The 23,902-nt window shown below is 49.5% G+C and overlaps 1 protein-coding gene across 1 annotated transcript; it reads left to right on the plus strand.

Annotated features, from left to right (window-relative positions):
• Positions 1–66: 66 nt before the first annotated feature.
• On the plus strand, positions 67–23,431 carry LOC116943829 (cartilage-associated protein-like). Its single transcript, XM_032957066.2, has 7 exons — positions 67–1,992; positions 5,128–5,280; positions 9,777–9,948; positions 16,615–16,743; positions 18,361–18,506; positions 19,852–19,935; positions 21,348–23,431. Exons 1-7 carry the CDS (start codon positions 1,414–1,416, stop codon positions 21,495–21,497), a joined length of 1,413 nt encoding a protein of 470 aa, XP_032812957.2. The 5' UTR covers positions 67–1,413; the 3' UTR covers positions 21,498–23,431.
• Positions 23,432–23,902: the final 471 nt, after the last annotated feature.

Raw genomic sequence — 23,902 nt, forward strand, 5'->3', positions numbered from 1 at the left:
AGAGGGCAAAAATGCGGCTCCAACCGCTAGAGAGCCAGAGGCGCTGTTTTCCGAACAGCTCTAGCGAAGCAAATCCATCACCGCAACTCCGCCCCCGATCCCCTCCTTCCATCCTTCCATCCACCTCGTCTGATCTGGGTACACCCACCCCACCCACACAAACTTGCGCCTCCTTCCAGCAACACTGGGGCTCTTCCACTCCAAACTCACGGCGGCCACGAAGTTCAACGCAACACCGATCATCAGCTTTGCTTATCTCAGCCTCGCTATTGTCACCGACAAGGCCAGCCGGTCAGGACTGTGGAGGTAACCGTGGGCTGTCAACATAAATTGTTAGGTTCTTTTTTTGCTCGTTTGGGTTGCAGTGTGCGTACAGCCAGCCACAGGGGGGTCAGGCAGCCCAGATAGGACATCAGCATTTTTTTGGTACACACTCGGCGTGACCCGAGTATAAATGAGTATATTGTTTTTCAGAGGAACTTTTCTTAGACGAAGATCTTCTTGCATGTCATATTATATATACGTGGAGTTTATACGGTAAATCCAATTCGATTAGTATAACCGATTCATATACTTCACGAAATACTTTAGGCAGTATATGCTGGAGTTAAGTCATGCTTTTGCTTTACATTACTGTGTGTCTGTATTATACAAGGGCTTTCGAGTGAATTAAGTATATAGTTTTTCAGCATATGTCCAATAGAGTTTGTCCTGGAACAATACATAATTATATAGTTGGAAGATTTTAGAGGTTATTACACTGTCCACGTCGTAGTATAACGTGCATTGTATGGCATATACCCGTATGGCATGAGCACTAAAAATATTTAATATAATTTAGTACTGTGGTGCATTGTAGGTTTTGCTGTGAAAGTCCATCTCACTGAAAGATACAAATACAATTAACAGTTTTTTTACGAGAATATTGTAGTGATTTAGGTAAATACAAATTGTTTTGTTTCGTTAAGTAGCCTTTATTTGAAATGTAAAACGTTGATATCGCAATTGTAATACTGTATTTAATTGAGGCATATTACTTTCGAAAAGGTGTGTAGTAAGGAAACGCATACTCATAAATTCACTGCAGTGTTTGAATATTGGTTAAATATAGAATAGATGTAGACACTCATGTGGTTGAGAATTTTGATCAGGTATTTTAGATTTTGAGACACTCCAATTTCTGACAATTTCAGTCAGATATCCTAGACGTAGAGAGGCACACTCGAGTGCGTGAACTTTTTTGGTGAGATATTCCAGATCTTGGGACACTCCAACGCCGAGACATTGGCCAGATATTCCAGGTGTGTAGATACTCCAATGCCGAGACATTGGCCAGATATTCCAGGTGTGTAGACACTCCAGCAACCGAGCACCTTGTTCAGATCACTTAGATGTCCGGTGGTTGAGGAGCACATGACAACGAGTGACACCTTAGCCATGGCACGTCTCTCCGCTCATCCCACTTCATCGCCATCGCCGCTGCTCCAGCTGCTCCTCGCCTCTCTGCTCCTCGCCTCTCTGCCACTGCTGCTGCTGCTGCCGGCTCCCGTGCGGTCCCAGTACGAGAACTACAACTTCTTGAACTTCCCGGGCGCCGAGCTGGGCTCGCTGGACGCGGCGTACGCCCTGGCCCTGCGGCAGTACGAGGCGGAGCAGTGGGGCGCCTGCCTGAGTTCCCTGGAGCGCGCCCTGCGCCTCCATCGCTTCATGCGCGACAGCCTCGCCTTCTGCCGCCGCAACTGCAGCCGCGCCACGCAGGGCCCCCAGTCCCTGCCCCTGGAGCTGGGACTGGGCAGTCGGGCCGGCTCCCCCCAGGGTGGTGCCGTCGAGGGGGAGATGAGGGCGCTGGGCGTCGTGTTCCGCAGGGCGCAGTGTCTCAAGCGCTGCCGGGAGATGCTGCCCGCCTTCCGTGCGGCGCAGCCGTCGCCGCAGATGCTGGCCGACTTTGACCGCAGGGCGCCCTACCAGTACCTGCAGATTGCGTACTACAAGGTACATCTGTGTGAAGGGTGCGGTGGTGGCAGAGTTGGCATTGTGAGAGCTGTGTTGTTGACCAGCGTTCGGTGGGGCCCTGTGCTGACGGGGAGGGGTGGTTGCAGAGCGAGAAAATGAAATGCACAAGTGAAAGAGACGCAGAGATAGGCATACAATGAGAGAGACATATGTGGATGGAGAGCGAGAGAGATACATGGAGAGACGGAAAGAGACGATGATTCATAAATGCGTAGAGAAACAGAGAGACACGTGGGGTGAGACGGCCATGACCAATTTATATGCAGAGATAAAGACAGAGGGTGCACAGGAGATCTGAGAGACACATGGAGAGATTACAGGCAGACACTGGAACATAGAGGGGAAGTGACAGAGATGCATCCACAGACAGACCTAGGGGATGTAGGGACATCAAGTGAGACAGAAATATACACTAAATCTTGACTTAAAGCTTTCGTGACTGCAGGAATTCATATTCTTTGAGTCTTTTGGTAAAGTCACGTAGATAGGTTCAAAGAAAATAATAGGTTGTTATTTTTGTTATTTTCTTTGAACCTATCTACGCGACTTTACCGAAAGTCCCAAAGAATAGAAATATACACTTTTGGGGGAAAAAAGTTTAAGTTTACAAGTTTAATGATCTGAAAGGTGGGAATGGACCTTGTGACCCTGGGATCTTCTATTATTCAACGCAGCAGATGAAGGAAATATGTAAAAATTCCACTCTGTTTTTTTCAGTGACTTCCAACAAATGCCACGTTAAATAACAATAACGATTTACATGTCCTTCTGGACAACCCACTGCTGGATGGAGACTTCTCCATAGCCGTGTCAGTCATTAGGGTCGTTTTACCATACTGCTCCACGCTGGTCAGTTCAGGTTGATAAACTGGGGAGGTTGTGGGAGGGAGGCAGGATTGGTTCAGATACCACTTTGCCACTGGTAACTTTGGCCAGGAATCAAACAGGTCGCTGGGTTGATGGTGCATTGCACTTACCATCTCGCCACCGCTCAACCCCATGTTAGACATGAGATCTAATTAATATTTATATAATTTAATATCCTTTATGGGTTAAAATCACAGAGAGCATTGTAATTTATAATTAATACTACACATATATTTGACTGCACAGTAATACCATTATAATAACTTTAGTCACGAATTGCCAGTGTACTTACTGAATGTATATTCATTTAAAGTTTAGTGTACAGTACATGAACAGCCCTTTTTGTCAGCCTGCTGCTGGATGAGGTCCCCCCCCCCTTGCCGTGCGGAGTGCAGGTCATGGGAATGATGACCATACTTCACCGCGTTGGTCAGTGCGGATTGGTGAAGGCAGGGAGTATTGGAACTGGAGCATTGTACAGTACAACTGCCTTCTGGCAGTATAGCCCTGCAGCAGGCTGCAAGTTACTTGCCTATGGTAACATGTTCAGGAGCTAATTGCCAATGTCGAGGTCTGCTAAGACGAGAGGGCGTCAGGAGAGAGTTCAGACATTTAATCAGGTGAGACCTGTAAATACTAGTAATTGGGTGTGTGTAAAGGAATGTCTTGCGGTGACTCTTGCCCTGTGCCCTGGCCTCTTAGTCAAGCTGTGAAAGGCTGAAGAGGCCTTGTCCAGGCAGGTGAACAAACAATTGTAAATGAATAGCACACATAGCGGGACAGTGCTTGTTTGTTATGAAGGCCGGGAGTTTGTGTGCTTGTTACCACTGGAACCCTCTTTATAATGTTTCCACACCCACACACTCTTGATAGTCCACCACAAGTGCCTTCTTACCGTGTAATTCGCTAAATCTTAAGAGAGTGTTTTCATTAAACTGTGGTTATGTTATGTTGGCACCACAAGCCCGCTATTTCCCCACCCCCGCCCCCCTTCCCCCATGCTATTTAGCAAACACACCAAAAATAATACTGTTAAATAGGAATAAGAAACTTGTAACGTAGGCATTAAACAATGAACTCTGGTTCATAGTTCATTTATTTGGTATAGCCCTGTGAGCCATTCGGCTCTTGAATCGGGTGCAACCGCAACAAACAAAAAAACATGAACAAGAAAACATCTTAAAGTGACTATGTGACTGTGCAAACAGAAAATCCAGGAAAAAAAAACATCAAAAAATATTCCTGAAAGAGCACCGTACACCAACGCTGTTTGCAAAAAATCCCAGTGAGATGCAAGTCAAAATATCAACAGACCACGCAGTAAATGTTATTGATTTACAGACAATCTCACCATTCGGTTCTAACATATTAAACACTACCTGCAGCACATGTTGGCTCAATGATGCAGTAAGTAGTCTGGGCCACCAGTGGAGAAGCTTGATGCAATGACACGCCGGATATAACAACTACGCATCTAAGAAGGCGTCAATTAAAATAGATTAGAATGGATTGAACCAAGCGTGTGAGGATTTGACGAAGTATTAATATTGGCGGAAATTAAATACACTTGAAAGTTAAAGTTAATTTTTTTAACCAGGTGAGAATACGATACCAGTAAAGTCTAATTTGCAAGAGTGCCCTGGGTTACTATAAATGACAAAATCAAAACAAGTAAATACAGCAATGAGTACAGCAATGAAGGAAATGAACATCAGAGTAAAATAACTGCATCACACGAGAAATTGAAATCATTGCTCAAACATAAATCAACGTGAATACATTCCCTGTAGAGTAAGTTGGCCTCGGGCAGATTACATTTAGAGTCGTCATAGTACAATTGCAAATTAAGTAACAAGAACATAAAATAGACTTATTTAGGCTATTGGAGCATACAAAACTATCAGAACAAGACAGACAAAAATGAGACCAAAATGAACGTTGACTTGCATTGCGGCACGGAGCGTGTCAATAAATGATTAGCCAAGAGGGGTAATCGTTGCCCACATCGTAAAGATCCCTCTACGCATCTAGCAGAAAGGCACATAACCATATCTGCAAGCATTTAGCAGAATGCCATTGCTGCCAATAGAATCCACTTTACGACCTTATCCTACCACAGTGCATTTTCGAGGAAATCGCTCCCACTGACTTTTGTCCAGCGGACTTTTACCGGCAGCGGTAACGCCGGGCGGCGATGGCGGTGCTCACGCGAATTATATATCCTCCGCACAATGTGTCCCGCCGCAGACGGACAACCTCCCAGCAGCCATGGCGGCGGCATACACCTTCCTGCAGCGGAACCCCGAGGACGAGATGGCACAGAAGAACCTGCACTTCTTCTGGACACAGCCCGGCGCGAGCGAGAAGCACCTGCGAGACCTGGAAGCCGATCCCTTCCAGGTTACCGGCAAGCGGCGGAGTGCGTGGCGCGGCACGTGGGTCGCCGATTATTCTTCTGGGGTGCTTTGCACGTTATTTGTCGCCTCTGTGTGAAACCGCGCGAGAGCTGCGACCGCACCGCCGGCCACCGAATGTGCGCGACATTACGCGGAGAGTAACTTGGCTTCAGTGCGGGTGAATAGCGGTCTTGTGGTGCCATTCGCCAGCGTGTGAGCGGCTGGTGTCAAAGCGAGCCAACTTTTGAGTTCAAATCAATCACAAGTGATTCCACCACGCGTGCAAACATTTCTGGTGTCACGAGCCCGCTCATTTGTAGTTTGGAGGGCGCACATTGTGGGCAGCAGAAGGCAGTGCAATGTTGTACTGTACTGTGTTGCTTTCACGTCTCTGCACCCTGCCTTTACCATCTCACGTTGACCATCGTGGTGAAATGTCAATTGACCCACATGATCTGTACGGCTTGGAGAGGCCCTCATCCAACAGTGGATTGACAAAGGGCCGTACATGTACGTGTACTACACACACACACACCCCCCATATATACCTTGTGTAGTTAGCACAAATGCTGCAGTGTACGAGCGAAGGCACGCGGGACATTTAATAATTAATATCATAATTACTACATCCTCGTAAAAAAATATTTCTTGATAACCCCCTCTCATTACCTCGCTCTCACCTCTCAGATTACCGGCCTATAATTGGGTTCCAGCCTGCTGTAAGTGGACGGAGCACAAAGGCGCCGTTTGTGGCACCCGGTGTGCAAATGGGCAACGCGGGACCTTGCGTGTCAAAAAACGGGGCCTCTCACTCACTGCCCCTATGCACAATCGCGGCATTTGGGGATATTTTTTTTACTTATTTTAAAACGTGCCCACCGTGATTTATGATGCTAACGGAAACGTGGGGGGGGGGGATCGGAGGGAGGGGGAGAGCGAGCCCGACGGACGAAGGTGCCTCGATGAAAGTGATCCTGCCTGGAGAGCGGCGGCGTCGGCGTGCTGTTTGCTCGACGTCCGTGACCCCGTATCACTCGAGGCCACTCTCTGATTGACTGTGAGGCTGCATTGAGGTCTTGGGGAGGCCACAGTGGCTCTGTGTGGGGAATCGCCAGAAACCTCTGAGGCGTCTTGTGTGAAATTTCGGCACGTGCCGGTTATCGTTGAAACACGATCATATATATATATATTTTGTTATTAATTCACTTTTGTTCGTTGCAAAATTCTTCGAGGGCTTAGTAATGAACAGTCAGTTTTAAAGGATTAAAACATATATTAAAGTACGATTTGAAATTTTTTTTTCGCTAATAGGTAGCAGTTAATGTCTCATTAAAACTGGCACACTGCAATGTGTGACACTTTATTCCGATGCAGCGTGAGGAATGACTAAAGTGATAATTGACAGCGCTTGGTCAGTCCAACGTTAGATGACGGCCTTCCCGCACCCGTATTGATGGTGCAGATTTGTTTGAACACACTCCAGCAGTATTGCTTTGTTGACCACAAGCAATATAGGCCTCTTCCGCTTGTGCACGTCAGATTGACCCCGCCGTTGTTTGCCGGCACAGCGAGGCCGGCCATCGCGAGGAAAGGAAACAAGCCCCCCCCCCCCTGATTTGTCAACGATTTAATAGGAACAACGTTGTCATGTAGTGGACTGGTTCCCAACAGCTGTTTTACACAGACCACAGGCGCAAGTACACAAACCACACGGCGGCGACGTGGCCGAGCCTATCCCCCCCCGCCCGTCATCCTCCACGTAGCCCTGACCCTGCACCCCCCCCCCCCCCTGTCCTGTCCTCCTTGCACCTCCCCCCTTCCATCGGCTCACCCAGCGACTCATTCCTCTCACTGCCTACTTTTCACCTCCTCTGACGCTCCTCCTCCCTTGGGCCATCCCACTTCCCGTCTTGGCTCCTTCCCTCCCACTTCCTGCAGGGCTTTTTGCACATCTCTCCAGGCTGCCACTGACCCCCTTGGAATCGTCATTCCTGGCCCTCCCCATCTCCTCCTTGGCTCTTCACTGCCCATCTGGCCCACGCTCGTGATTTCCACCGGCCGCCCATTAACCTTCGCTCCTTGTTCCCCTCTTATCAATGGGGTCAGGGCAGAAATTGGTTTCACCTAAGGTAGCACATATTTAGCGGTACACGGTTATTAATCCGGCTAAAGGAGAGTGAATTATTTAATAACCCGACTAAATTTCAAACGGTTATCACACAATTCACTGGTATTGACCACATTAAATCATTGGAAGCACTCGAGCTATGCCACCTCAGGTTGCACCGACAAGTGAAATATCCGGTCCGGGCTCGTAGACTATATCTTCCCACAAGGGGAGTGGTGGTGCAGTGGTAAACGCGCCACACTATGAAACCCGGAGACCAAGTTTGATTCCCGGCCATGGCTAACATCAGCGGGGAGTGATATCTAATCCGGTTCTAGCCCCCCCCCCCCCCCACAGGCCCGTTCACCAACCTACACTTGACCAGCGTGGTGAAGTATGGCCAACCCCCCCCCCCTCCGCCCCCAGGACTAAAGCAGCATAGAGATGCCTTCATTTAGCAGTGGATTGACCAAATTGTTTTTGCTTTTTCTCTAAAGTAACGGAATAACATGTGCGGCTTTTGTGAGAATTAATTTAATCTGCCCGCGAGGGCAAGTGCTCGCCCTGGTTTTCTTTGGCTGCGCGCATTTGAGAAGTCTACATGTGTGAGGGGCGTGCAGGCACACATGTTATGTCCTGGAGCATGTGCACATTGGCACGTACGCATGGAGACACAAACACAATGGACAAAGATTCCCCCATATAGCCTTTTAACAGGCTATTGGGGCAAGTGCTGTTAGCGAGTTTCCAACACCACCATCGGCCGCCTTTGTATCCCTACAGTACTGAGGTTTACACACCTGCTCCAAGTACTAATTTAAGGCCGAGCCGACCTAGGGGGAAACCCACTCAAGAGATTTTCAAATATTCAACACTTTTGTCGTGAGCCAGAAACAAACGAACTCGGGTCGGTGGGTTCATAGCAGCACAGTGAGCGGGCCACTACACTAGCAGTGGGATAACACACACCTATGGAAGCACACAAACAGCTTGATGGCCAGCACCACGCCCAACCGCCTTTGTCTCCCTCGTGGTACTCATTTGAGGCTCAGTCGACCGTAGCGGAGGCCTAGGACCGGTATAGATAATTGTCACTAGTGTTGGCCCTGAGCGGGAATTGAACTTGAGTCGCCGGGTTTGTAGCGCAGCGCGTTAACTGCTACACCACCGCTCCCCAAAGACAAAGATCCCCCGTATAGCCTGTAACAGACTGTAGGGGCAAGTGCTGTTAGCGAGCACCTGTGAAGGCCCGCACAGTACACAAGGGGTTGGGTGGCCAACACCACGCCCGGCCGTTTTTGTCTCTCCAGTGGCGATGTTTACACACCGCACCAGGTACTCATTTGAGCCGGAGTTGACCTAGGGGAGGCCCAAGACCGGTTCAGATATTCGTCACTGGTGTTGGCCGTGAGTGGGAATTGAACTTTGGTTACTGGTTTCGTAGCGCAGCGCGCAAATCGCCACACGACCGCTCCCGACTACCGTACACAGATAACAACAACCGCCATTCACCACTAAGTGGCAGTGACGTCACCACGACGCTTGTGCCATGCTATGTGCACGTTAAGGCCACGTGACGTGTCGAACGCCCGCTGGCAGGAGGTCACGGGACAGACCCAGGTGCCACGGCTTGACTGAGATGACTGGCCGATGCACCACCTGTGCCCCCTACTGTACCAACTTGCTGTGCTTTAGCCACCCGGCGCTCCGCTCATTGTTGTGAGCGTCGCTCCTCTGCCCACACAACGCATGCACACACACCCATCCACGCGCACACACTCTCCCACTTGCACATGTCTTCAGGAAGGTACAATTACGTTTACATGTGCTGAGCGAGGCAGAGCTCCACATGAATAAAAAACAGACCCCTCTGTGGAGGCAGGAGCTGTTGGGACTACACTGAACTTGGGGAGTGGATAGAACCGCCCACACCCCCAACCACTCCAATCTCAGCCCACAGCTGACCTTGCTAAACTCATTTTAGGCCGAGTCAACTTAGGGGTGGCTTAGACCAGAATCAAATACAATTTTCCCCACTGATTAACACGACCAGGAATCAAATGTGAGCAGAGCATTACCAGGACCTGTGCCACTTCTCAAGCAGCTTTGACAATAAGAAGGACACTCCGAGTCGTTCCAACATATTTAATTCCCGTCTTGAAGCCTCACCTCTTTGAACTGGCCTGTACCCGCTAGTTCTGGCCGTTAACCCTGCAGGTTCAGCGTATTCCCTGCTTTCTATGCACAGTGGTGCACTTGGATCTCCAGATGTTTGTGCCACTTCGGAAAATGTAAATTATTACGATCATTATTACTTCTGCTAATTCCCCGCGCCGCCTCGTAATGCTGCGGCGTACATTTTGTTTTGTTGATTCCCCTCCGCGGCCGCTCAGACGCTGTACCGCGAGGCAGTGCGCACGTATGGCACGGGCGATCACCGGGCGTGCGTGGAGAAGATGGAGGGCGCCCTCGCCGGCTTCCTCCACGCCTTCCACGACTGCGCGAGCGCGTGCGAGGGCGGCCGCGAGGTCACCACCTTCCAGGACTTCTACGCCTCCATGGCAGGTGGGCCCGGCACACGGCAGGGACGCTGCGCGTGCGTACGTTGAAGCTCCTTCGCACCGAGCGTGGCCAACCGTGCTAATCTGAGGAGCGCTCGCCACTGTCGCACGCTGTCGCACGCTGTCGCACGTGACGGCGGCGATGTGCATGCGCGCCCCTGTGCGGGGAGCGGTTAGCGAGCTGCTCTACGAACCCCTGGCGACCTGAGTTTCATTCCCGCTCACGGGCACCAACGCTGGTGACGATCACTGTATATGAACCGGTCCTGGGCCTCTGCTCGGTCTTTGTATTCTGTGTGTCAGTGTAGCTAGCTGCCTTAATAGGTGCTCACAAATGGTACTCTCACTCAAACAGCCAATGTAGGGAATTTTTGTTGTAACCTGTGTATAGTGTGTATTATATAGTTATATGGGGAGTGATAGTGTAGCGGTTAGCGCTTGGCATTACGAACCGGGCGAGCCAAAGTTCGATTCCCGCTCACGACCAACATCGGTGACGATTATCTGAACCGGTCCTGGGCCTCTCCTAGGTCGACTCAGTCTCAAATAAGTACCTGATGCGGCGTGTAAACATCACAACTGGGGAGACAAAGGCGGCCGGGCATGGTGCTGGCCACCCACCCCCTCATGTGCTGTGCTGATCTTCATAGGTGCTCGATTATTGCACTTTCCCCAAAAGCCTGTGTGGGTTATATAGGGGATCTTTATCTACGTGCATTTTGTGCTTTGTGTGCAGTTAAAACGCGGGGTAGTGAGTGCATGCGCCAGTCATCTATGTCTTAATTCGTAACACCTGGGTCTGTTCGATGCCATAACCTCCTGCTAGCAGCGAGCCTTCCAAACTTGACGTGGCCTCAAAGTGCACCTAGCCTCACCAAAGCTGTGAGTGATGTCATCATCTCTTCATGGCCAACGGTGGATGTTGTTGTTTCTGCGCACGTGGTAGTGCTTCTGCGCACGTGGCAGGTCAGCCCAGCACATGGCATGATTGGCGTACACGTGGCAGGTCAGTCAAAGGGGGAACGTCGAATGTTCCCTGTGCATGTGGCACTCGCGGCAAGCACGGTGGCTAGGAGATGTTAACTACCTCGCCCGGTATGCAGGAGGGCGTGGGTTCGATCCCGACCTTGATGCCTACTGTATATTTTGAGTTTGCGAGTTATTCTCCCTTGTGGTCGCGAGGATTTTTCTTCGGGTCCTCCTGTTTTTCCCTCCAAAGTTATAATCAACATGCGTTTAGAGTATTTGGCTGCTATAAATTTTCACGTGATAAGCCACTTCGTTGGGATATCATTTGTGATAGCCAGATCACTTCTTAAAAAGAGCTTTACAGCTCAGTGGGCCTTACCTGGTAAAATAAAACATATTTTTAGTTTAGTTTTAGAGTTGAGGCAGCCCAGCGAGTGTCGTATGGTGGCCAACTCCGCTCGCTGCGTGGAACATCGGCTCGACACGTGGGGAGGGGATGCCAGCTCCCTGCACGTGGCCGGTTAGCAAACGCGAGCCCGGGGCAGCCTGAGCACGTGGAGCACGAGAGAGAAGGAGACCGAGAGCGATTCGCGTTGCACGAAAAACCGTCGCGTCTGAACGTGAAGACGGCGAGCCGCTCGCTTGCTGGGGCCTCGCTCTTGGCGCGGGATCTGCGGGGGCCGCTCGGCGAGTTCGTGGCCGTGCCGTCGTGGCTACGTGCCCCCCCCCCTCCCCGTCCCACGATCCGTACGGTCCCGGCTGCCAGATTTCCTTACGTGTCGAAAGGGCGCAGGGGTGCGTGTCGTTTGCCGTGGATAGCGCCGGTAGTGGGCTCGTGGCTCGGGGGCGACTGTAGCGGGGCGTGGTGGGGAGGGAGGAGCTGAATGAAAGAGGTGAGGTGGAGAAAAGGAGCAGAGGTGAGAAGAGGAGAGCAGAGCTCTCCTGGAGAAAAAAAAAACTCTCACCTGAGGTTTAGATTAAGCTGCGTTGTTCCCCGTGGCTGTACCGTGTTCGAAATAGTCTCTATGAGCCTGGGGAATATTGAGACTCAACTCCAAGAACCCTAAAGACGCCTTAGTTTGGCATAAACACTGAACTCTAATAATCATAAGGTGTGCCTTTTGTCTGGCTCTCTGAATTTCGGGCATTAACACTGAACTCTAATAACCTAAAGATGCCTTAGTCTGTCCCTTTCAGCCACAGGCAATGACACTGAACCCTAAGAATCATCCTAAAGGTGGATAATTCGGCTTTCTGAGCCTCTGGTCCAATACTGTAGTGATATCTGTCGTATTGTCGTGTCATCACGGCGCCCCACGTGCCTTTGGCGGCAGACAGATTAATCTGGATGTGCATCATCAGCAAAACGGGTAAGCCATTCGTGCCATCCACGTGAACTAGACGGGAGATCGGCCGCTATTCCGTGACCCCACGTGACTTCCACTAAACGCACGGAGGACATTTCACAGTGTGGGATGTGTGCAAGTGTCAATGTTGTTTTGTCTGCTGAGTTTTGTACGTTGATTTTTTTTGTTTACTTACATGGAACGGATGCATCCATGCCATCTCAGAAATCGCAATCTTTATTTAGGCTGCCGGAGGAATCCGATGAGCTTACGAAGCTCTTTTCTCTCGCACACGTCCGATGTGGGCGGGCCCACAACGTTCCAACGGAAAACAGTAGAACAAAGACACACGATAGGAGTGCAAAGTAGAGAAAATGGTAAGAAAAGTCGCTGAACATAGATAAGTAACGAAATATTTCATTACATAAGCACGATCTATAAAGATTTGGCAAGGCAGCCAAAACAACAACAAAACCTTCTCGGTCTTCCCAGCCCCCCCCCCCCCTTCTCGATCTTGCCAGCCCCCCCCACCCTGCACAATGCAGTTTTGATTTATATAATCTCTAAATCACAACTGCATCATCAAGATGTCATACAAAAGAGTGGGACGTGTGCAAACCCCTTGCCAACCCACTCCTTGATGGGGGGGCCGCCCTACACCGGGTGGGTCGTGGGGGCTATTTGAGCATTCTCCCCACCACATTAGGTCAATGCGGATTGGTGAAAGCAGATTGCGGGGTGCGGGGGGCAATAGAAGTATAGTACAGCAATAGAATTTGCTGGATTGTCCACTGTTGCCTACCACATAGGCGAGCAGTCTGCGACGACCTGCTGTGCATTGTGGGTCACCCGAGCAGGCGCTACCCAGGTTTAAAATCTTGATAAGCTTCCGAGGTCTGACGAGATTGGACGCTTTCTGAGCGAGATTTGGTGCCTATGACCAAACCACCTGGGACACGTCCATCGATGGGAAAAAGTAAAGCATATACGAGATATTATTTGATTTAATGTGTGTATATATTTTAGATAAGAGGCAGTCAGTCACAGGCAGAGGAGATGAGGAAGGGCAGGCCATCGACAGCATGGACAGCCAGGGAGAGGTGGTCCCAAGCAGTGGGGGCAGCGGAGAAGAATGTGCAACCTCCCGCTGAGTGAAGGTTGACGAGGAGCTTTGGCATAAGAGCCTTTGTTGCTGGAGTGGAGGGCGAGTGAAGGGGAGTAGAGGGAAATGAGAAGGGAGATTCGAAGGAAGATGAGAAGGGAGGGGAGAAGGGAGAGGGGAGATGGAGAAGGGGGAGAGTCCATGGAGGATCTTGAAAACGACGAGGGTGACCTTTAACCCTTGATACTCATTCCCACTTAATAGCCTACGAGCAAATGGCGCTGCATGCACCCTATTTTGTCAGATTTCTGAAGCTTAAGCAGGCTCGAGCCTACTTAGAATTTGAAATGGTGACCACCAGTGACCAGGAGATGGCAGTACAGCGATGGACTTAGTCCGCATTTATAATAAATTGTGTTCACTCTATTTTGGGTGTGGATTGAATACACCGGGAACTGTCAGGGTTATCCCCCCGTATTGGGTTATTGCTAGGTACTCCAGTTTACCACCCATTAATGGTATTTGCCAAACATCCTAATGCAGAACCTCCTGAAGAGCGAGTCTTCAGTATCAGCCCAGGAATTGGAATGATGAACAATTTAAATGTGCAGTGTACGTTCATTCACAATGCATCTATACAGCCAGTTATGAAAATAATCGCACAGTACAGTATCATGTTCTTCTTTGTTAAAGAAGGAAGCATTGGTCTGGGTCTCTGAGCCATTATCAACACACAATATTAAAAGAAACATGGCTAATCAATGCATTAATTAATATTTACTGTATCTTTAACAGCCCGTCGTTAACAGGGGAATGGTCGGTAAGCGAACACATTGGGCTGTATGGAGGCACTACACTACTATACACTACACTATACACTACACTACACACTACTCTACACACTACACTATATACTACACATTGGGCTCTATGGAGGCCCATCGTTAAACGATTAGTAATTAACAGGGGTGGTCGTTAAGACGAGTTCTACTATACACTACACTATACACTACTATACACTACACTACTATACACTACACTATACACTACACTATACACTACAAATTGAGCTCTATGGAGGCCCGTCGTTAAGCAATGAGCCATTAACAGAGGTGCTCGTTAGGAAGGGTTCTGCTGTATAAGTAATTATGAATGATATGAATGTACAGTGTATATTAATTCATAATGCATTTATAAGGGCAGTGATGAAAACAATCGCACAGGACACTATCATGTTCTTTGTTAAATAAGGAAGCATTGGTCTTGGTATCTGAGCCAGAGAACAAGGCCCCTGCAAACTGAGAGTGAAACTCCTAGGAGAGCCATCTGCAGCACGCACGCACTGCTGCCAATCTTACAATGTCTTGTACAAAGGAGGGCAGTTAAGCATTTAGAGGAACTTCCGGTGTTTGAGATCAAACCGGTCCATATGGCTTCCGCACCCATGACCACCCCGACGCACTATTGCCTTTCAGCCAATCGTTTGACTTCCAGTAGAGCTCCAGCCAACCGACTCTCTCGCCGTTTCTAAACCACCCTTGTCCGTGTATGTATGTTGAAACTTTTTTTCACACCGTACTTAGCCAACCGTGCTAATTGGATGTGCTAGGTGGACATAAAGGAGCCAAAAAATGTCGGAGGTGCTGGGAAAGGTAAACAAACTAAACACAAAAAGCAGTTCTAAATAAATTAGTTTTCAACCTAGATTTGACAGCGCATAGCTCCAGTGGCTTCCTAATTTCAGAAGGAACAGCGTTCCAGTTGGCTGCAGAAGCGCATTTGAAACTGCGCAATGCAGTGACTGTCCTTTTTCAATGGTTAGCCTTAAGTCGGTGCGAGGATGACCGGAGTTTGTGTGATCGTTTATGCTCCTTGACGAAATTAGGATGGTATTGTGGTTCATTTGTGGCAAGCACTTTGTGTGGAATGAGTGCGACCTTGTAACGTGTTCGTTCAGCAACCGAAAAGCAAAGTAGCTTGGCAAGCACTGAATGTACGTTGTTGGCTCTTGCCCATCGTGTCTTCTTCTTCTTCCTCGGCAACTACCCAACCAACTCCACCCAACCAACTCAATCCAACCACTCCACCCACCAAACTCCACCAAACCACTCAACTCCACCCACCCACCAACTCCACCCAACCACTCCACCCACCCAACTCCACCCACCAAACTCCACCCACCCACTCATCAACTACACCCACCCATTCCACCCACCCAACTCCACCCACCAAACTCCACCCACCCACTCATCAACTACACCCACCCATTCCACCCACCCAACTCCAGGCAACCACTGCACCCACCCAACTCTGCAAGAGTAAATTCCTCCACATTCTTGTGGGCTCTATCTGTCACAGTTAAACGGTTGCCAGCACAAGTGTGTAAGACACCGCTCTACATGGTGACCGTGGAACAGCGCTGCTGTGAAGTAGTTTGCCCGTTCCATAGCTGGCGAAAGGGCTTCCACTATCGGGCGCTCTAGAGAGTCCCTCTAGTGGATTGTTACAAAGTAAAACAACAATCACGGAAAAAAGGGGGGCTTGATTTCGTGCCCCACGTTAAATTACCTTTTAATCCATTGGCCAATCGGACAATGTAATCAATGTATTATCTATGTAATTTCCACGCACAGTCAGTTTCGAAAATTATTTCCAAGTGCAGCCGTCAATTTAGAGGTCCTCTCTGGACCTCCTTCCACTTGGAGGCCCTTCCTCTACCAGCAGTTGCGCGAGCACAGACGTTGCAGGCTGCCGCCTTTGCCTTTTACACTCGTCAGATATAAGAGTGGAAATGCAAATCGAGCTCGTTGCACGGTTAGTTGGTATGCCACACGACTAGGGGATGGGGGGGATTGAGCGCGAGGCGCCTTTCATTAGAGAGAGACGACCTGAAACCATTGACGCGTCTCGCTCGCTTTACGTGGTAGTAGATGCATCCCAAAAAAAGGGGCACACACAAAGCGAAACCGCACGAGGCAGCTGCCTGCCAAGTAGCGTGCACAGAACACGCACAGGACACACCACAAAGTGTTGTCACCGCGTTCGACCGTATAGAATTTTGGGTAGAATTAGGTAAGCCGCATATTCGCGAAATCGCACAAACCGAACCCGCATAAAGCGAGGGAAACCTGTACAGTTTTGCGTTTGTAGGGGGCCGTGTCTGCTAAGAGCTGTTCAACCGTAATGTCCATTGGTTCTCATCTCTCCGCCTCTGTGTGTGTCTCTCTCTCTCTCTGGTTGCACTGACTTGCAGAGCACTACTCGCAGGCCCTCGCGTGTAAAGTGAGCTGCGAGGCACGCCTGGTGCCTTTGTCCGGTGGAGAGCCGCAGGCCAAGTTCGTGGCCACCATGTACCACTACCTCCAGTTCTGCTACTACAAGTGTGAGTTCCCCCCCCCCGGGGGGTCTGCCAAATAGAGCGGAATGTCGCCTCAACGAACCTCAACGGTTCGCTTGATGTCGCGACACGGACATTCTTAAATTCATTCAAAAAATGATCCGCAATTGAATTTTCGGGGGTCAGGCCACGGCTTAACGATCCTACCAAATATTTTTGTGTGTCGTCGAGACCCTCCACCACCCAACGCAGCTGAACAAATTGAGTTGCCGTGCGGTGCACGGGGCGTTCTAGTAGCGTGCTGAACCTTCATTGTTTTTGGCTCGTCCGCTCACAAAGAGCGTTAGCGACCGTACCTTAATCGCTCCGTTTTGGTTGCGAGAATAATCAGGGTCTTAACGACGCAAATTTGGTCAGACCTTTACGAGGCCTGAATCCAAAACGTCAATGATCAATCATATTGGCTGCGGAAAGCTGCGTGTTAGGTTTTGTCAATCGCCAAGACAGTTGAACAAGTTTTACACAGTAACTGATACAGCATCCTGAACGCATACTTACAATCGTATTAGTGGACAATTCACCGTGTATTACAGATAGCTAACTGACACAGAATATTTAACAAACCGGGAATTTATTCGCTCGACGCTCGGACAAAATTTTGTCGCTGGAGAAACTCAAAAGTCGCTGAGTTGGCATCACTGGTCCGGCTTGGCATGCAGCTCGCGGGGATTAGAACATCGCTCGGTGGCTCATGTGGGTGTAGCGATGTGTCTATTCGTTGAAAAAATACTGGTTATTAAAACGCAATTGGTACCTGTATTGATTTGCACGTGTACGAATCCCTTTACCCGTGGCACACCACCACCGCGGTAAGGTGGAGTAGACTCAAAGATATGAAGAATGGAAAAATTTAAATCAAGTACAAAGGGAAGAGAGAAGATAAAGAATGGGAAACGAAAGGAAAAGGATGATAAAAGAACGGATAAACGGGAGCTCTAAGAGTAACACAAACTCTCAGTTTTACTGTCATGCCATAAACAGTCTAAATGTAGAGCCTGTAGGAAAGTGTGCCCCCTACTGTGTAAAGTCTAGAAAGGCCACTTGGAGAGTGTTTTGGAAGCTTTGTGAAAGCCTTGCGAGATTTCCCAATGGATTCATCTCACGGTGAATCTATTTAGCGCAATTGGAATATGGAGGGAGGAAAAAGACCAAATAAAAGCCATCCAAATGTGTCTCCCTCCACGCGCGCGTCAGTTTGTGGGTCGCGACGTTCGAAGTGGACTGCACACCTCAAAGGTTTGGTGCTGCCCTCGTGGTCGCCCCCCACCCCCCCAACGTGATCCGTGGATCAAACAAATCACTCGAGACGGACAGCGTATGGCAGTCAAGAGCAAGTTTACGTGAACGCAAGAGGTCACGCGTTTTACGCCAACGGTCCTTCGCTGACTATGCGTGAACGAACGAGTAATCTAAAATACGGTCGTCACCCAAACACGAGCCCGCCGTTGTCAGGCCGCCGTTAATTCACAAACGCGGCGCGTGGATTTGCTTTCCTGACGCGGGCGCCGTGCGTGCGCCTCGTGCGGTGCGGTGCGGTGATGGCGGTGCGGTGATGGCGGTGCGGTGATGGCGGTGCGGTGATGGCGGTGCGTCTCGATCCAGTGGGTGAGTTCAAGCAGGCCGTGCGCGCTCTCGAGAGCTACTCCCTGTTCGACCCGGAGGACGAGGTGATCAAGCAGAACCTCGTCTACCACAAGGTGAACAAGGACGCGGAGGGGCTCACGAGCGCCGACTTCGAGCCGAGACCGGTGAGGACTCGCCGCGACATCACCGCCGCCACGTCACCGCGGGGCCGGTGCTGGTGCGGCGACTGCGGCGCCTGCGACAAGTTGTCGTCCATCGTGCCGCTGCTACCCCCCCCCGCTGCTGCCTATCCCCTGCTGCTGCGGTGCCGGCACCGCCCCACCATAATAATAAAATTAGTTTAGCCACCACCAACTGCCACCGCTTGCTTTGCTTGCAGCAATTTGGCAGCTCCCTCTGCCACCCCCGTCTTCTCTGTAACTTTGAATCCTGTTCCCTCAGAATCACAATCATAATGTTGATTTAGACTGCAGGAGGAATCCGATGAGCTGTGAAGCTCTTGACTTAAAGCTTTCGTGACTGCAGGAATTCGTATTCTTTGGGTCTTTCGGTAAAGCCACGTAGACATCTACGTGACTTTACCGAAAGACCTAAGAAATGTGAGTCCCTTTTTATTTAAAAAAAAATTCCAGTATGGTGGCTCAGCGAGTGGCAACAGCAAACAATACAACACAACCGATAGGAGTGCAAAAGTATAGAAAGTGGAAAGCAAGTCACTAAACACGACGGTGATTGGTTCCACGAAACCGGTCGTTAAGTGATTTGGCCGTTAAGCGAGTATAGGAAATACACGCGAAAGGCTTAATTCGTTCCGATAGCATCGGAAGTTTCCCTTTTTCACCCAAATTTTTAAAAAATAATATTTAAACAATGAATATTAATACATAAAGATACTAACAACATTATAAACACATTAAAAGAAACGTGGTTAATCAATGCATGAATTAATATTTACTGTACCTACAACAGCCCGTCGTTAACAGGGGCATGGTCGGTAAGTGAACACATTGGGCTCTATGGAGGCCCGTCGTTACCAGGAGTGGTCGTTAAGAGGGGTTCTACTCTATACTACGATACACTACACGACTATACACTGCTATACTATACACTACTATACACTATACACTACACTACTATACATTACTGTACAATACACTACACTTCACTACACATTGGGCTCTATAGAGGCCCGTTGTTAAGCGATGAGTCGTTAACAGGGGTGCTCGTTAGGATGGGTTTTACTGTCTAAGTAAATAAATACATTAATCCTATAAGTCCGATTTATTGAGCTTGGGCAGAAAAAAACAACAACAACAACAACAACAACAAAAGAGTTTCTTCCCACCGCCCCCTGCCATCCCCACCGCCATCCCCACCGCCATCCCCCCCGCCATCCCCACCGCCATCCCCACCGCCATCCCCACCGCCATCCCCACCGCCATCCCCACCGCCATCCCCACCGCCATCCCCACCGCCATCCCCACCGCCATCCCCACCCTAAATTCCCAGGAAGCGCTGGAGTACCGTGACCTGAGCGTGCGGCTCTGGGAGATGTACAACTTCTCCGTCGAGTTTCTGGCCCCGGACGACGAGGTGGGTCACCGCACTCGTACGGCCTGCCCTCAGAGTGACGGCCTAATTCTCGACGTGTCCCACTTTCTTTAGCAATAATGCTGTCGTTTTACCGTGAAGCGTGAATATAGTCAAGTTGCAGCTTTGATTTGTTTTCATTTTTGATCGGCGCAGCGATTTACATCATCTTTTGATTTAAAGCTTATGTGACTGCAGGGATTCATATTCTTGGTTCTTTCGGTAAAGTCACCACGTAGAAGGGAAACAAAATAATAAAAACATAAAACAATAAAATTATCACGACGTTTCGACTGCAACACAAGCATTCATCATCTGGTGTGAAAACCACAGCAAGAAAATTTGAAAAAAAATGATTGCTGTGGTTTTCACACCTGATGATGATTGCTTGTGTTGCAGTCGAAACGTCGTGATAATTTTATTGTTTTATATTTTTATGATTTTATTGTTTCCCTTCTACGTGGTGACTTTACCGAAAGAACCAAGAATATGACATCATCATTCTGAGAAACAACTCAGTCTGGAGGTGTGTCAGAGCAATGGTGCAGCGAGAGACTTAACTTTTCTTTGTATTTGTGTGTTTAGTTTGTTGTCCTTTCCCCGCACCTCCAATTAGCACGGTTGGCTATGTGCGGTGTGAAAGAAGTTCAACGTACACACACACTGTTTACAGCACACTACAAAGCTGAAAAAGTCAATGCGTTCGTAAATAATACTGGCCTCAATTTTTTTTTAAGTACACAAAAGGCATCGTTTTGGGCAATGGCCGTTCTTCAGAGCACATCGAGGCCCAGAAGGGTCGTGTGTGAGTTTGTTTTTTGTAAAGTGTGTTCGTGTAGCACCACTGTCATCATCATCGCAGCAGCAACAGCACCACGAGATAATTCGTTTTCATTTTGAATAGTTATGCTGGGACTGCCTGGCACGTGACGAGTCTGCGCGGAGATGCGTTTCACAACAACTCAGCATTGCCCTGCGCGCCGTTCAATTTTGAATTTCAGAAGTGTGATTTAAAAGAAAAAATCTATATACAGTCGTCTCGAGACCCAGTGTTACATTAATGGGTAAATATAGGCAATAATACTGTACATAGATATAAACTCTTAATAAAGGCCCAGCAGCCAAAGCATCTAGGTTCACCGCCTGAATGCTTTCGAACACGACAGGGAATGTAGTTTGATGTTATCACACCAGATTCAGATATCTCGTGAAGCCAGCATATCACGGGCTCTCGGTTCTGGCTTTGCACGGCAAATATCCGGCGGGCAAAACCACCCGTCCCGCATTGAGCCCTGCGCTGGCGCGGCTCAGATATGCCAGTGGAAAAGGGGTTATTTAAGCGCGCCATTCCCAGGCCATTGGCGAGGCCGCGTCGACCAAACCGACGATCGCGCGTTGGTGTCCGCCGCTCGCAGATGGAGCTGGACGGCGACGTGACGTACGAGCCGGAGCTGGACACGTCGGACGTGGAGTTCGAGGGCGAGGGCGACTACGAGGAATCCATCTACTCGGACTGGTGGCAGGAGCCGCAGCACAAGGGCGACGTGGGCGTGCCCAGCAGCTGATCGATCGCTCGTCACTGTGCACAGCACGCGGCACGCGACCGAATACACGGTCACTTTTTTTTTACCAAACTGCCCGAATACCTCCCCCCTCCCCCCCCCCCCCCCATGAATGTATGAATGAGCCTGTGGCGCAGGGCTCAATTTCAGCGGGGTCTGTCTGGGTCAGAAATTATTTTCCGCGTGCCGCACACCACTTCCGGTATACCTCCTGCAATGGTTGTCGCCGCTAGGTTAACGTGCCATCAGTGACCTGGAAAGTAAGAAGTGGAGCCCTGCCGTGCGGTGGACTTTATTGGCTATCTCACGCCCGCAGTCCATCTGAGCACAAACCAAAAAAATTGCCTGCATCTTTGCAGCGTTGCGCTGATGTTGATTTTTTTTCTTCGTCATCATCATCATCATCAAGTGTCGTCCTCTTAACCGAGGTTCGTTGCTTTCCACCGTTGACGATCGTCAGCATCGTCCCGTCCAGCTTGCTCACATTTAGGTTCGTTGCTTTCCACCGTTGACGATCGTCAGCATCGTCCCGTCCAGCTTGCTCACATTTCCCTTCTTCATATTTTTCACTTCGATTTTTCTTCGCAGAATCTATTTCATCAGTTGGTCCCACTGAACCTCCACTACCACTCCTCTGATTAGAATCCTAAGTTGTTCCAGCCTGTGTTCGTCCTGCCAGCTCACTCTGCCCGTTCTCCCATAACACCACATCTAAAGCTTTTCCTTGGGAATTGTTTGAGTTTGAAGGGCAGATCAACAAAGCAGGATTTTTGTTTTCACATTTCGATTTTTGTGTGCCTGTTTGGCTGCCACATGATAGGTTTATTTTTTTGGTTTCCTAAATGAGCATGTGCTTAGGAGGGAGAACCCATGCGGCCAGGTATGGTCTGGGCGACTTTGAGTGACCCATGAGTAGTACAAATAACGATAATGACGTGGAATTTGCAACACGCACGGTTTTCGTTCTCTCTCGGAGTGAGAGAGAGAGAGATTACGATTCAGAGGGCGCGGGAAACCACAGATGAGCGGGAAGGCAGCCAGAACCATCGCCCATGATTTCCCAAGCTCCGCGGTTCTATATGTGGATGTTTGGCCAACTCCATTAATGAGTGGTCATTACATGCGGGAGAAAACGGGTGTACCCGTAGACAACAAAACCCCATGCATGCGAGGGGAGGTGATAATCTCCTTACAGATGGATGTATGTGGCAGTCGGAGCCGCCTTAATGTGACATCGCATGTTTTTTATTGGGCGGGGCTGACCTCACTGCTAGTGGTGCTACACCTTCATAATATTATATATATAAAACGTTCTCACTGCGGTTGTGCTGCGTAGCTCTCCGATGCATTTCCGGTCTTGCGCCGCGTGCCTCTTGGCGCGAAGTCCGACGTTTCGCTGCGGCTGCTGGGAGCTTCGTCAGGAACTGAAGAAGTGCCCAGCGCGTGGAGCGAAACGTCGGACGTCGCGCCGGATCGGCGCGCGGCATGACAAGAAGGCGCATCGCGCGTGTCGGAGCGTTTCCGCTTAAACAGTGTGCGACCATCGTTTCTACATTTGCAGATTTCTAGCCGATAGAAGTTAAGTGCATGTTGAAAAGCAAAAGGTGTATTTGATAACATTGCATTCAAATACGGTATAACTCATTGTTGACATTCGGTGCTTTTTTTTAAAAAATATATATGCATTGATGGGAACCTGGCTCCTTTGATTCTCGGCACAACTCTGTAAAGAGTTGCAGATTGCCGGAGTTGTGTTTGTGCCTTCGGCTGAGCCACACGGGAAGCGCAGCTCGGTGAAATTGCGCGTCGCCGGTGCGCCTGCCGCTGCCACCCCTCGTGTGCCCCCTTGTTAACGCTGCCGTCCTGCACGCACGAAGCTGTGATTGCCAACGTTGCTCGCTACCTTTCTAGTGTAAATAAACATTGGAACGTGTTGACTTTGCCTCCACCGATAGTTTTGACTGGATGCTGTTTTGCCGCGTGGTTGCCAAGGCCTTTCCAATTTCAGCGATGGGCTGCCGATTGTTTAAAATAGATTTTTTTACTGCGTACCGGTTTGCAGAAATATTTAACAAAAAATAGGTGTTGGACTCCGCCATCCGCCATAGGGTGCGTCTTGTCTCCACTCCTGTTTGTGATTTTCATGGACAGGATATCAAGGCGCAGCCGAGGTATGGAGAGTATCCAGTACGGGGGCATGGAGGTGGCATCGCTACTTTTTGCAGATGACATTGTCCTCTTTGCCTCGTCAGTCTGTGATCTCCAGCGTGCACTTGAACGGTTTGATGCCGAGTGTGAAGCGCCTGGGATGAGGATCAGCACCTCCAAATCTGAGGTCTTGGTTCACTCCCAGGATACGGTGGATTGTGCTCTCCAGGTGAGGGATGAACAGCTGCCCTTCGTGGAGA

The sequence above is a fragment of the Petromyzon marinus genome, chromosome 19, assembly GCF_048934315.1.
Source record: "Petromyzon marinus isolate PM22_M1 ecotype Great Lakes invasive population chromosome 19, UKy_Petmar_22M1.pri1.0, whole genome shotgun sequence".
NCBI lineage: Eukaryota > Metazoa > Chordata > Hyperoartia > Petromyzontiformes > Petromyzontidae > Petromyzon > Petromyzon marinus.